This window comes from Octopus sinensis, linkage group LG18, assembly GCF_006345805.1.
Source record: "Octopus sinensis linkage group LG18, ASM634580v1, whole genome shotgun sequence".
Taxonomy (NCBI): Eukaryota; Metazoa; Mollusca; class Cephalopoda; order Octopoda; family Octopodidae; genus Octopus; species Octopus sinensis.
Window position 1 is genome coordinate 26,420,535 of NC_043014.1, and position 15,000 is coordinate 26,435,534.

At 35.9% G+C, this 15,000-nt stretch overlaps 1 protein-coding gene across 1 annotated transcript; it reads right to left on the bottom strand.

Moving 5' to 3' along the window:
- Positions 1 to 5,976: 5,976 nt before the first annotated feature.
- On the bottom strand, positions 5,977 to 12,901 carry LOC115221194. Its single transcript, XM_029791344.2, has 8 exons — positions 12,865 to 12,901; positions 11,606 to 11,688; positions 11,057 to 11,168; positions 9,200 to 9,299; positions 8,527 to 8,653; positions 8,048 to 8,115; positions 6,848 to 7,039; positions 5,977 to 6,246 (listed from the first exon to the last, which is right to left on the bottom strand). The coding sequence occupies exons 2-8, from the start codon at positions 11,679 to 11,681 to the stop codon at positions 6,085 to 6,087; spliced, it is 837 nt and encodes a 278-aa protein (XP_029647204.1). The 5' UTR covers positions 11,682 to 11,688; positions 12,865 to 12,901; the 3' UTR covers positions 5,977 to 6,084.
- Positions 12,902 to 15,000: the final 2,099 nt, after the last annotated feature.

Below are 15,000 nucleotides of genomic sequence, written 5' to 3' on the forward strand. Positions count from 1 at the left end.
ATTTGAAATTGCACTGCCTTTTTGGGAAGCGACGATAGCTAATTTAACAGTGTCTCTGTTGAAGTTTTTATGGTATTTGTGTGAATATGGGAAGTGGTTGTCTATCAGTTTTAAGAAATTCGAGGCTATGTCACTAGCTACAAATATCACACAAGCTTCATAGAAAAAGGAAGAAATAAGTAGCAAACTCTACACAAAGAAGAAATAAGTTCCAGTGATGTACAACCTCAACATACAAGTACAAAAACACTATGTCCAGAACAAAAGTAAACAAATATTGCAAGACATTTTTTAAATTATCGTAAAGACAAACTCCCCAAAAATTCCTTTTAGAGTAACATCTCTTCATACATTGCTTCATTGTTTCATTTGCGCGAATTTACGAGAAATCCCGTGAACTAAACGAAACTGTTTTCCAAAATGGAGGCGAACGCATTTCTCCATATGATCGGCTTGGACAATTGTTTAGATACTAGGATATTTTCCTATTCTTCTTAACATGAAACCAATGGTAGCTTTGATTCACAAATAAAAGAAATTATATGTATTTATAACATGCACACACACACACACACACACACACACACACACACACACACACACACACACACATATATGCACCTACCGTTGATGTTGCCAGATCTTCTAGGTCCTCCTCAGAAAAAATCTAACTTCTCAGTTCTTTAGTTTGCACATCTCTTCATGAGCTTACTCTTATTCAGAACTGACTCCTGATTCTATAGTCATAACAACAAAGTTAGTTGCTAAGTTATCTCTGAGACGGATTAATCTAAACAGCTGGTCCTGACAATATTCCCGTGGTTGTCTTAAAACAGTGTGCTCCTGAGATGTCTTCCTTTCTCTCAAAGGTATTTAATTTTTGTCTTACTAAGTCTTGCTTTTCATTTTGCTGGTATGTATCTAATATCTCAATTTTGAAGAACGACGGTGATCTAAAATATCATCCAGTTCATCTCCTCTCTGTTGCTAGCAAGTTGTTTGAACGGTTCATTGGCATGTTGGTTGAGCTTCTTGGAAATGTGGAGCTTCTTGGAGTAAAGTATTCTTTCGTAGCTCTCGTTCTACTATTGATCTTCTGACTCTTATAACAACACGCATCTTCCGATTTATGTATAAATCAGTAGAGAGTCGTGCTATAGCTCTTGACATAACCGAAGCATTTAGGGAGGTTTTGCATACTGGTTTGCTCCATAGACTCTCAAGTCTTGGTGAGTGTGGAAAGGTCTTTGTCGTCTTCAGGTTATTTATTCCTTTCTAGTCACTGTGTGCATGTAACTAATCAATGCTAGTGTTCCTCAAATTCTATTCTATAACTGTTTCTCGTCTTCATCAACGACTTTCCTACTAAAGTATTTCAATTCATCACTGTTTGTGCTGATAATACCACTCTTTATTCTGTTTTTTGCTGGCATTCTTTCATCCTTGAAACGGTTAGAATTTGGTGCTAAACTTGCGGTGGATCTGCAGGCTGTTTAGAAATGGGGAAAGAAGTAGCTAGTGACTTCTCAAAGCACTAAAGAAAGGGTCTTCTCTGAAATTGCTTTCTCACTCGATCTTTCTTGGAGTTCCTATATACAGTCAGTTGGTAGGTCTGCTTCCCGTAATGTGGGGGTCATTGTATAGGTCATAAGACTACTCCATATGCGAGGCACGTCTGTATCTTTACAAGCCCTTGTATGGAAAACTGTTGTCATACTTGGGCAAGTGTACCATCTTGTGACTTAGATTTCTTCAATCGGGTTCAGAAATCAGTGTATTGAAATCTCCATAGATTTCGATATGGGACGAAGCGTCTGTCATACTCCAGCTATTAAACCATTTTATTGTATACTAGAAACAACCAGAATAGTAGTTGTATACGAATGCACGCACAAACACACATACGTATCTATAATTTCAAATCCAACTGCATATATATTGAAAGTACGACATGCCTGGATTTAAATAGAATATTTATTGGATAATAAAATAATTATTCGGTTATTTCCGGTTAATCTCGCTTTTAAACACTGTTTTTCAAAAGCTTGTTTGAGTGTGTGTGTATGTGTGTGTGTGTTTGTGTATATGTGTGTGTGCTGTGTGCGCACGTGTGTGAGTGTATGTGAAAGAGAAAGGAGAATGCATTCACATGTATATATACATATATATACACGTGTATATATAAATATATTATATATACACACACACGTATATATATGCAAACATACATAAATGCATAATAGATATACATATATAAAACAAACACACACACACACACACAGACACACACACTCATATATATATACACATATAAGTTTCACACGCGCGATTCTTTCATGCCTTCGGAGTCACGGTCAAACGGCTGGGTGGAATTGCGCGAAAAATTACATAGATGTGTAGAATGATCTAATGGTGATGCTGTGCTTTGTATTCTATTCATAACGCTCATGGTTACCGAGATAATCCACTTTAATAATACTCTTGTGTTTATGAATGAGGAAGGAAGGGGTGATGTCATACTTGGTAGTGGGATGATGAACATTTTACGCTGAAAAAAATTAATCAAACGTGTGAGTATGTGTGTGTATGTAAAAGTGGGCATGTGAATGTGTGTGTGTGTGCATGTGTATGTGTGTGTGTTTGTTAGCGTGTGTGCGCATAATGGAAGTTCATTTCGGTCGCTTAGTATTTGGGTTCATTTTTTTATTTGGTTGAATCTTGTTTTTTTTTATTGTCAGTTATTTTTAGCGTTTTGAAAGAAAAAATGTCTTTCTTTCAAAATTGTTTTTTAACGTAAGTGTCCCACAAGAAGTCGAATGCTTACACAGAGGAGGTTTTACAGCCACATCATCCAAACTGACCGGGTGAAACCGGGCTTAGCTGCTAGTATGTATGTATATATATATATATAACGGGAAGCTTTATGAAAATAAACAAAAGACGAAGGCAGGTGGAGTACAAACAAACAATTGTATTAGTATGGCGCTCAGGAATATAAATAAAACAAGTCTTTTACGTTTCGAGCCTACGCTCTTCAACAGAAAGATACACAGAAAAGACACACAGAAAGAAACAAGGAGAGAAAAATATGCGTGCAGAGGCTAGCGAATCAACATGGCGATCTGATTTCGGCCAGAAGTCAAAGATCAAACGTGAGACACAAGAGCGAAATTAGGGGAGATAACAGGGTTAAATGACCTCGCCCCAACATAAGAGTGTGTGTGTGTATGAGAGAGTATGTAGTGCGTATGAGAGGTCTGGACGTGTGTATGTATATATGATGTGATGCGTAAAGTCGTATGGTGTAGTGTAGAGAGAGGAGATGAGGGAGAGAGGGGAGGAGGAGGAGTGATGTGTAAAGTCGTATGGTGTAGTGTAGAGAGAGGAGATGAGGGTAGAGTGGAGGAGGGGTGTAAGGGGGAGATAGGGGGAGGGGGGAGAGAGGAAGAGGGGGAAATGAAAGAGGCGGGAGAAGGGGAAAGGTGAGAGTGAGGAGGGGGAGAGGGGGAGAAGGAAAGGAGGGGGAAGAGAGGGGGAGAAGGAAAGAAGGAGAGGGTGGTGAGCGTGAGATGGGGTGGAGGGTGGAGGGGGAGATGTGATGAGGGGGGAAACGGAAAGAGGAGGGAGGAGGAGGGGGAAGGGGATGAGGAAGGAGAGGGGAAGAGGAGGGGAGAGGAGGAGGGAGGATATAGGGAGAGGGGGAGAGGGAGAGAGAAGGGGAGTGAGGGAGCAGAGAGAAAGAAGGAAGGGGAAGAGGGAAGAAGAAAGAGGGAAGAAGGGAAGAGGAGGGAAAGGGAGTAGGGGTGAAAGGATGAAGGACTGAAGAGAAGTAGGGGTCGGGGGGAAGTTAGATGAGGAGGGGGGAGAGGGGGGTTAGATGAGGAGGGGGAGAGTTGACACCAAATGGCGTAAAAGAGCGAAGAGAGAAGATTAATTCCTGTTCACGGCGCAAACGGGAATCCGGATGGCCTCAGACCAAACGTCCAAGAAAGCTGATGAAAAGAGTCTTGTTTGATCAGCGCAAACGTCTTTGGTTTCAGGGGCTGCCATGTATGAATCTAGCTTTCAAAAGGTTGATCAGCTTCCCTATTCTCCTTATTTGGTCCAATCTGTCTATCATCTATCTCCCAACAAAAAAAAAAAGACTTTTTAAAAAAATCACTAGACTGGGAAGCAACATCGCAGTGATGATGACGTCATATCTTCTGTTGATGACCAACAGAATGAAAGTTTCTTCGCCAACGGGATCCAACTCTGCAACCCCTTGGAAGACGTATGAGGATCGGAAGTGTGAGCGTTTCGAAAAATAAGCCTCATTTGCTTACATTCCTAAGAGTATCTTCCTCAGCCTATGAAATTTTCAGTCGCCCCTCTTAGTTCTATAGCAGTGGGGTGCGGGAGCTGATTGAACAATACGTTAGATTTTTGTTTTGAGATGAGTTCTTGAAGTTACTGTAATGTGTAAGTTGTCATAAAATACGGTGACTAATTTTAAATTTTGCATACTAACTAGTATTAGTATGTTTCAGTGATTGCATAGAAGTTCGCCAGTGAGAACGACTGCATCATCGGTCAATAGTAGTCAAATCACCTTCAAATTTCACCCTACAGTCTGAAAAACGAAATACATATTGGAAATTTTAGTCCTACATATTCCATTTCAGTAAAACGGAATTAGGCTAAACAACAAACGAAGCGATAAATTCTTTCTCTGAATTTAGTTTACGATGCGAGTGAATATTGGTCAAGAATAATTGCTAATATGGAGACAAGAGACTGAGGATTTGCATTTATGAAATGGTGTCAAAGTATATGGGAGTGATTACTCAGTTGTAAATGTGATGGGAATCTGATATATGAGACATGTTTATCGATTAATTGAATGTAAGTTTTTATCCATTTACATAATACTATGTTCTTACAGTTCCAGAACTCAAGATTAAACTTCTAATTATGTTCCAAATTCAATTTCCAAATACACCCAAGTAAACCACAATATGTCTTTGGTTTATGCTTTCGAAGAAAGTATTTTTAGTGAATTCTGAGGATGAACTAGTACTCACAGACACACACACGCACACACACACACACACACGCGCAAACACACACACACACAAAAAACACACACACACAGATTCAAACAAAGAAGCAAACACACATACATACATATGTATAGATACACCCATACACATATATACATACACACATATTTGTGCGTGTGCATATGCGTGCGTGGGTTTTTCGCGTCTTTGAATGTGTATGCATGTGTGTGTGTGTGTGCGTTTGTAATCAACAGATGAAATCCAGAGATTCTCAGAGTAGACACCTTATGGCACTCAAATGGTACAAACTTTAGTTTGACTACGATGGCTTTTCGCAGAACCAATTCCGTAAACCTTTCAAATTATAACACTTTTTTACTTCCCCCGTCTTAATTTTTCTGTCGCTTTACACTGTGTAAGTAAGATATATTAATATAAATATTTGTATATTTATACTTAAATATTCATCGCCTGGAAGTCTTCAGTCTTTCCTACCTCACATTTTGCATTTATTCATAGATGCATATTTTGTATATCAAACCAAAGCTTAAATATTTAAGTTGTTTTTCCACATAACTGCGGTCATATATATATATATATATATATATATATATATATATTATATATATATATATATATATATATCTCAATAATATGGAATACAGAGATTTATATATCCAGTTTTATTCTGCTGTCAGTCACGTCTTTTCAATTCTGCACCAACATATGCTTCCACTGAGAAGCTTAGCCAGCATTTTTAAGTGGAGAAAGTGAATGCGGTAGCCGCTAGGATTACATATCCCAATCAAATTAATTTGGAAATTTACATCTATGTGTGTGTGAGAGTGTGTGTGTGAGAGTGTGTGTGTGAGTGATATGTGTGTGTGTATATGTATTCATATATATGTATGTATAAACAAGAATGAAAACAATATCAGGATTTTGTTTACATATTTATTCGGCAGATTCTTCAAATATATTTTCAGTAATAAATACAAATATTAACATACATGCTTATGTGTATATGACTTAACATTTCTACTTAGAATATAGGCGCGCTTGTTGGTTTCAATTGCTCCAGGCGTTTGTGGATATCGTTGACCAATGTAGTCCAGGTGGAACCCAATAAAGCTGCCCAAGGTTTGAAGAATTCCAAAGCTTGCTGTGCAACTCTAGCGTTGACGTCGTTGATGTGGGCGATAAACTGAAAGTATAAAAAATATGCAATTTCATAAGTATATTCACAGTTGTAAAAGGTAATCTCAAACAAGATATTTCTTCCTCTCTTGCTTTTATGCTTTTATGACAGTCAATTCCATCGGAGAAAGTCATTTAAGATATCTTGTTTGCTTTTGGCAAAACAATGTCTGAGAATCAGCAGTATATCTTATCAAAGCTATAGAAGCTTATTACTGGGACTTATTTCATCATTCCCAATCTGTAGTTAGGAGAATATATAATCCGAAATTCAGATCTATATGATACATTCTTCTATTTAACATCACAGTACGAAAATTAGACGCAAATTTGAATTATGTAAATTATAATCAAATATCATTCTTATTTAGACCCAAAGAAATTAATAAAGATGGCGATTATTCACTTCCATTGACACTAGTTGGATATTTCTCGTACGAAGTCTTAAGAGAAATAAATAACTTTACGTCGTGTGTAATTTCTCATTTAATTTTAATTTCATTTCATTAAGAGAGTTGGCTATATAAATAGTCAGACAAAAACATTATTACAAAATAGATTTTCAGTACATTTGTAAAACTTCCATATTTCAAAAAACGATAACTTACAGTCTTAGCCAAAGTCTTGATATTTTCTATGTGAGGTTTCAGCTTGTCTTTTCCATTGGAAATAGCTTGGTGCAAGAAATCGTGCAAATCATGGAACTTTCCGTGAAGGTGGCCGACAATACGACGAAGTGTGTCATTGATTTTATCGAAGATATCGATCAAGTCACGTTTTTGGTGAACGTCGTAGCTGACCTGCATAAATGAAAGGAATTAGTTAAAATGTTACAGCAAGTTATAGGCGTCGGCATGGCTCTGTTTTTAAGAAGCTGCTTTGCTATCGTTATTATATGTACCAGACTTGAAAGAATACTAGGGTCGATTCGTTCGATTAAAATTCGTTCAAAATTGTGCCCCAGTATGGCCGTAGTCAAACGACTGAATCAAGTAAGTGATAAAAGACAAAAGGATTATTTGATCAATATTGTAATTATGGGTTCAATAACGAAAACTTAAATTGAATGTCAAAAATTTTGATGTTTCCATTTTCAAAAATGACCACATCCATATTGCTGTCATTAGTTGATCCCACGTCAGCTCTGTTGTACCGACATGTAATGAGAATTGTTTCAGCCGAGTCCATAACGACTTCTCCTTGATACAAGATATACAATGTTATGTGAGTATTTGATTTGGCACAGATTTGGCTTCTACCGACAGTAGAGGTGGTACTAACTAGTCACTCGTTTGCTTATCTTATATTCAACATATGATTAATGTAAAGAGGAACACAGGTAAAATAAAATACTAATACGATGAAAACAATTACCAGCAACATTTCGGAAGAACTACATCCATGAGATTATACTTCTCTTCGTGGATAAGCATTCATTATGTTCTGATTCGTTATTGACTCATTCTAACAAAACGAGAAACACTGCTGCTTCCTAATTCTCAGATTGTCTATCTAGCGATTCATATTACGTGATCAAATCATTGGAATACTCTCATAACATTCAAAGGACATTGACGATGTAGTTATCACATGCTGCACGCTTTCATGTGTTATGAACAAATGCTTGAATATGAAGAAATCATCTTAACAAAAATATAATTGGATCAATAGCCAAATAGTCAATAGTAAATTATGAGGCTTTGCAAAAGCCGTATTGTAAGCATTATACATACGACGTGGGCAAACACAAGGCTATAAACATTTCTCATCAAACGTTAACGAATATCTTTTAACGATTTATTACTTACAGTTGCCAAAGCCTTTTCAAAGATGCTTTCAAACATTTGTTCGATATCAGTAATAAAATGCCCGCTCTCTGTAAATGACAATATATATATACACACACATTAAAGTAAATAATTTTCAATGTGTAGATGTAATTATGTGCGTCTCTATTTTGTGTGTGTGTGCGTGTGTGTAAAATGACATGCATATATTTACAAAATATGGAAAATAGTACAGTCGATAAAATGGTTTCAACCTAGGCAAGTGCTGCTCGAACAATCCTATGGTCAGACATTTCCTCTGTAATCATCTCGTGTGGTTGTGTACTAATTCTGTGCAATGTGTCAGTCTCCCTCACGTCATTGCCTGTATCATTTGAGGAGATTGGTACAATGACTAGCTACAACCTCCTACAAAAGATTTTTTCTTCAACAAAAGGCAAATCCAGATAGCAAAAAGAAAAAAAGAAAATGAAAAATACAAACAAATCAAAATTCCTTACTTTCCATGGCATCAATATCTGCCATCAATTCATGGATGAATTTCTTGGTAACTTCGGGGCCCTTTTCAATACCATCTGCAATCTTCTGGGCTGACACACGAAGGTTTTCATAAACCTTCTGAGCAAACTACAGAAATGATATATGTGTATATTATCCAACAGAAGGAAAATCCTCAAAAAAGTACTCCAGGGAAGATAAATATCAATTTAAATACAATACTAGAAGAACTACAAATATTTTTATGTTATTGTGATACTTGAATAGGCATAGTTATAAAATACGCCATGTATCCCTCAGACGCTGCTTATTGGTTAAATATATATATTTTTTTAAACAAGCACACTGGACAATAAGAAAATAAGAAAAAAAACGTGAAAAAAACCACGAAGAATTTGGTGAAAAAAATGGAACGGCGAAAAAGAAATGAAACAAGAAAACTAAGATCCTCGTCCTCCTTCATTGCCGAAATCTCATTAAATACAACTGGTTCAGAAAAAGAAAATTTCAGAAAACATGCACAAGTCTGTGAGAGAGTAATTCAATCCGGAGCGCGTGGTGTCCACCAATTCGCTAAAAGTTTTCTTGATAACGTTTCTCCTTTCTCGTTCCATTTTTTGCACACATTTTCTTCACTTTCTTCCACTTTTTTCTAACGTACTTTAATATACTTACTTTGGTCTTGAGATCAGCGAGACTGTGAACATGAGAGATAACGGTGGTCACTTCTTCGCGGAGGGCTTCACCAAATTTGGCTGCTAGTTTCTGGATCAAACTGTATAAATGATATATGTCTGCATGTATGTATGTATATATATATATATATATATATATATATATATATATATATATATCACTACCTTTAACAAGTAATTTTTACACGCTACAAGAAGCAGTCAAACTGACTGGTAGTTTTCTCTTGTGCTTAAATTTACACTATTTGATATTGTGAATATGTTGTCTATTGACTATTTATACATGCTAGGCTACTGGTGGTGATATTTATATATATATATATATATATATATATATATATATATATACGGCGGTGCATCAGCATGGTCACAGCTCCGTGCTGAAACTAGAGAGAAATATTATATATACACACATATATATTATATATGTATATATATATATATATATATGTGTGTGTGTGTGTGTGTGTATGTGTGTTTGTGTGTCTTTGAGTCAGCATTTCTTCCCACCATCACCTCTTGATAACCGGTGTTGGTGTGCTTATGTCCCCGTAACTTAGTGGTTTGACCAAATAGACCAGTAGAATAAGTACTAGGTCCCAAAAAAGTCCTGGGGTAAATTTGTTTAACTAAAACACTTCAAGGCAGTACTCCAGCACGGCAGCAGTCAAGTCCTAGTAAGAAGTAAAAGTATAAAAGAATATATATATATATATATATATATATATATATAGATAGATAGATCGTTAGCTACTGCACACATTTTTTTCTATCCTTGTTTTGTCTGTGTCCCTTCCTGTAGAAGAGCGTACGCTCAAAACGATAAAGGCTTTTTATGTTCCTGAGCGTTATACTAATACAACTGTTTGTTTTGTACACCACCTGTCTTCGTCTTTTGTTTTTTTTCGCAAACTCTCCCTACATATATATATATATATATATATATATTAAATTAAAATTAAAGGAAAAAATTTAGTCAATAGACTATACATTATTCAGAGAAGAATACAGTGTGCATTCAAGCACATAACAGATACCCTAAAAATAGGATATCTAACTCACTAGAAAGAGCAGTTAAACTCCAAGCCACTAATTGTTGTAATTCCGAAAGTGATTGAAAAATAAATAAGGTAAAAGTTTTTCAGTCACTTTCGGAATTACAACAATTAGTGGCTTTGAGTCTAACTGCTCTTTCTAGTCAATCAGATATCCTATTTTTCGGGTATCTCTTATGTGTTTGAATGTACACTGTATTCTTCTCGCTCTCTCACTCTCTCTCTCTCTCTCTCTCTCTCTCTCTGTCTCTCTCTCTATATATATATATATATATAATATATATATATATATTTACTCACAGGCAGACAAATTTATACATATATACACTATTTTATATGCATGTATGTAGATATGTATTATCTAAATATTAGAATTTCTTATTCTTAAATGATATGAGTAAAAGTACGGCTGATAGCCAGTGTTGGTTTGTTTATATCACTGTGTCTTAGCGTTTTGTCAAAAGAAACTGACAAAATAAGTAGCAAGCTTAAAAAGTACTTGGTACAATTTATTCGACTAGAACATATATATATCGTTCATTTCTGGTTTTACTTGTTTCTCGCACACACACATACATAAATGCATACATACATATATATGTATATCTGTAGTCATTGTCTATATACATACAAGCATAGGTATGTGATGTTTGTAAGTATGTATGTATGTATGTATGTATGTATGTATATATGTATGTATGTATGTATGTATGTTTATACATACGTCTGTATAAGTAAAAAGAAGATCGCTTTAGTATTTCCCTCCATTTCTATGACCTCACCTCAATTCAGATGGTGTAATATCAATACCGTCAGTGGTCAGAGCACTCTGGATTTCTGTCACGGCAAGTTGCTCCAGTTCCTGTGTAGCTTCTTTGATAAGGAGATCGAATGCTGAAATGTACGCAGAAAGTTAGATCCAATGAAAGCACATACGAATAAAAACATTCACTCATAGCCAATGCATAAATCACAGCTCATCACACTGCTGTGCATTTAAGCTCAGATGGCCGTGAGTACAAATTGTTAGGAATTCTACAAGTCTGTATCAGCCGAAAAAATCGAAAGAAATTTCTTCAATTATATAGTTTAGATGTAAATAGTTGAAGCTAAAATCACTGCGAAATATTTTCATTATTCGCACAAGATACGCGTACACACGTACGCACACATACATGAACAGACACACACAAACACACAGAGATATATACACACACACAGAGTCACACATTCACACATACCACATGCATCGACACGTCAGACGTACATACACATACATACAGGTATACTTAAACTACACATCCATTACTAGATGATCGTTGAAGACTTACCTTCTTTCTCAACCATAGATGTGATTGAGAAAGCCTGGCAGGCAGCTACGAAAAGGATGGCAAGGTAGAACTTCATCTTGTCACTGAAAAAAACAACACGAGAAATATATGTATAAATATATCTGCCAAATCTAGCAATGAAAGCAGAATAACCAACTTAGTTGACCCTTCGTTCACCACAGCTCTCCTCTGTTTATCTCTGGGAATTAAGGAATATGCAACAATTGCACAAAAGCAACCAGCAAATGCTGGTAACATTACGAAGCAGTCAGCAAGATCGCAAACACCCAGTTCAAAGATAGCGACTAGCCATAAACTTAGTATTTAAATTCTAAGCTGGGATGCTTTATAAGAAGATAAAACTGATCGTAGAATCTGATGAGAAATTGAATTTATCACATGTAAAACGACAAAGTAGACTGGGCATGATTTCAACCGAGGATGCAAACGGAAGTACTGCACTTGGACAGATTTCATCATCGCAATACAAATCTGTAGAAGAGAAACAAAGTCCAATTACTTTAGTTCCACCAGTTTACTGAATAGCAGTGCATTGCAAAACGTATCGGTGAATACGAAGGGCCATATACATATATATACAAGGATAGTGACCCAGCATTATCGCAGATTTTCGTTAACTTTTGATGAGAAATGTTTATAGCCTTGTGTTTGCCCACGTCGTATGTGTAATACGGCTTTTGCAAATCCTCATAATTTACTATTGACTATTTGGCTATTGATCGAATTATATTTTTGTTAAGATGATTTGTTCGTACTATACATATGTGTGTAGACGCGTGTGTGTTACATGAAGAATAAAGTGCCAGTGCATGATGGTGGATTAGGCGATATACTAGTGTTGGACGAAATGCCTTATAACTGAATTTGCCTTCGACTGTTCTTAGTTTTCCCAATGGACGACAACGCAGTGTGGAAAGGGAGTGGACTGCTGCCTTGGTAAATAGAGGTCTTTCATAAGAATAATGGATTTCCTCACAGAGGTTTGTATCACGGAAAGAAATTATTCCAGATCCAAATAACTTATATATTATATATGTATGTATGTATGTATGTATGTATGTATGTATGTATGTATGTATGTATGTATGTATGTATGTGTGTATGTATATATGCATGTATGCATGTATGTATGTATTATGTATGTATGTATGTATGTATGTATGTATGTATGTATGTATGTATGTATGTATGTATGAAAGTAAGCATATATGCGGCAGCGTATTCAAAACAGTTCTTACCTGAGAGTAAGTGAATTTGATGGGACTGATTTGTCTGCCGGCGATATTTATACTCTTCCAATCACGTGTATATGTAATTCATTGTATGTGATTCAAGCTGTGTCTATCAACTTCGACGAAAACATGCGTACTCACAAAGGCGCATACATACGAATAGTAAGGGACATACACCCTCTCACACATATATTTTATCTGTAAATATCGGTGCATATGTACGTATATACATAGATACGTGTTTACACACAGACATACACACACATATACACTTACATACATGTATACATATATATATCTATATATATACATACATACATACTTGTATATATGTATGTGTGTATGAGTGTGTTTATATATATATATGTATGTATATGTGTGTGTAAGCGTATATATATATATATATATATATATATATATATATATATACGTTAGCGTGGGAGTATCCGCGCGTGTGTAGAAAGATTACCAACACATAAGGTACCTTCACACGGTTCTTTATCTTCACTGAGTAGACACTTTTCCATTCCTCATCAGCAAATTCCTCACGACATGGCGCGACTGTTTTAACCCTATCCTTCTTTCATTCGATAGTCTTCAGTCTTAAAAGAAGGAATTTCAAGATGATCCAGTCGCTTGAGGCCAGTTTCTATACTTAAAAATCATCTATATCACTGAGATTGCTTTCACAGAAATGTCATTCTTTATACTCATTGTATGCAATGTGCAAATACTAGCTTAACTATTAGTTAATAATCCCATTGTTCATATATTGTCACTGGCATCCTTCTATGACCTTAGGACATCCATTTCATATCGCTCAGTCTACCACGATATAAACAGGTGCCATAAAGAACTTGAACACATTCTTGTTGTTAGTTCAGCTAAATATTGTTTTCAATAGATCATTATATCATTCAAGTGTCTCGTGGAATGCTGTTGTGTTGTAAAGCTTCTTTCAATCTCTAATAGCTATATACGTGTTATAAGATCGTGCCTTTGAACTTTGTCTTTGAATTTATTTCTTTTCCCGTTACGAAGCCTGATTAACTTAATTTGGAAGCTTCAAAAATATAAAAAAGAAGAAAAAGAAACCGAAACTGGTTCAGTCATCTCCATCTCTTATATATTTGTGTGAGACTGGTCCTATGTAAATATTAATATATGTGAACGATTGAAACCACATGATGTTGTTCCGATTTTTAACCTCTTCAGGTCATTTACATGGCTAATGATCTTCAGAAGATCTTTAAGGCCCATAGTTCTCGTTTCTTATTGTCTAGAAGCCTTCGGCACGTCGCAGAGAAAATAAAGAGAAAAGAAACTAATTTAGAGACGATATGATAATGTCTCGACCAAACATATTGTTTTGAACCTACTAGGGAACATGTCATGAGTTAACATTGTCTGTCCCTACATGTTCAACCATATAATGAAGAATCACTAAAAACAGTCATCATGGCTTCCTCTGCAGCTCACTTGCTCTTGAACTTCTTAGGCCTTGGGGTAGATGTCTGACCACATTCCATAAACTGAGACTTAGGAATCGGTTGTGTTTCAATCCCTCATACAAGATCGGAAAAATATGTTTTCATTGGAGTTAAGAGCTTCCATTGAATCAAAATAGATTTCCATCATTCAATGTATTATTTCAACTATCAACCACTGAATTAACGACTTCGTACACTGTGCATCATAATCACAGTCTTGTCCTGCAGCGAGCTTATGCATTATGCCACGTCTGGCTGCACAAATCAGTTCATCCATTTATATATCTGATACTCTACCTCTAATTTCTCCTTTGTTCGTCAAACAACACTTTCTCAGCTCAATAAACTAGATTGTGCATGAAGTATTGGGAAAAGAATCATATTGAAAAACTTTGTTGTGTTTCGAATATATATGACAGCATAATCATTTCTTCTACATTCCTCTTCCGTTGGTATATATATATATCTCTCTCTCTCTCCTCTCTCTCTCTCTCTCTCTCATATATATATATATATATAATATATATATATATATATATATACATACGGAGGCGCAATGGCCCGTGGTTAGGGCACGGACTTGCGGTCGTAGGATCGCGGTTCGATTCCCAGACCGGGCGTTGTGAGTGTTTTTATTGAGAAAAACACCTAA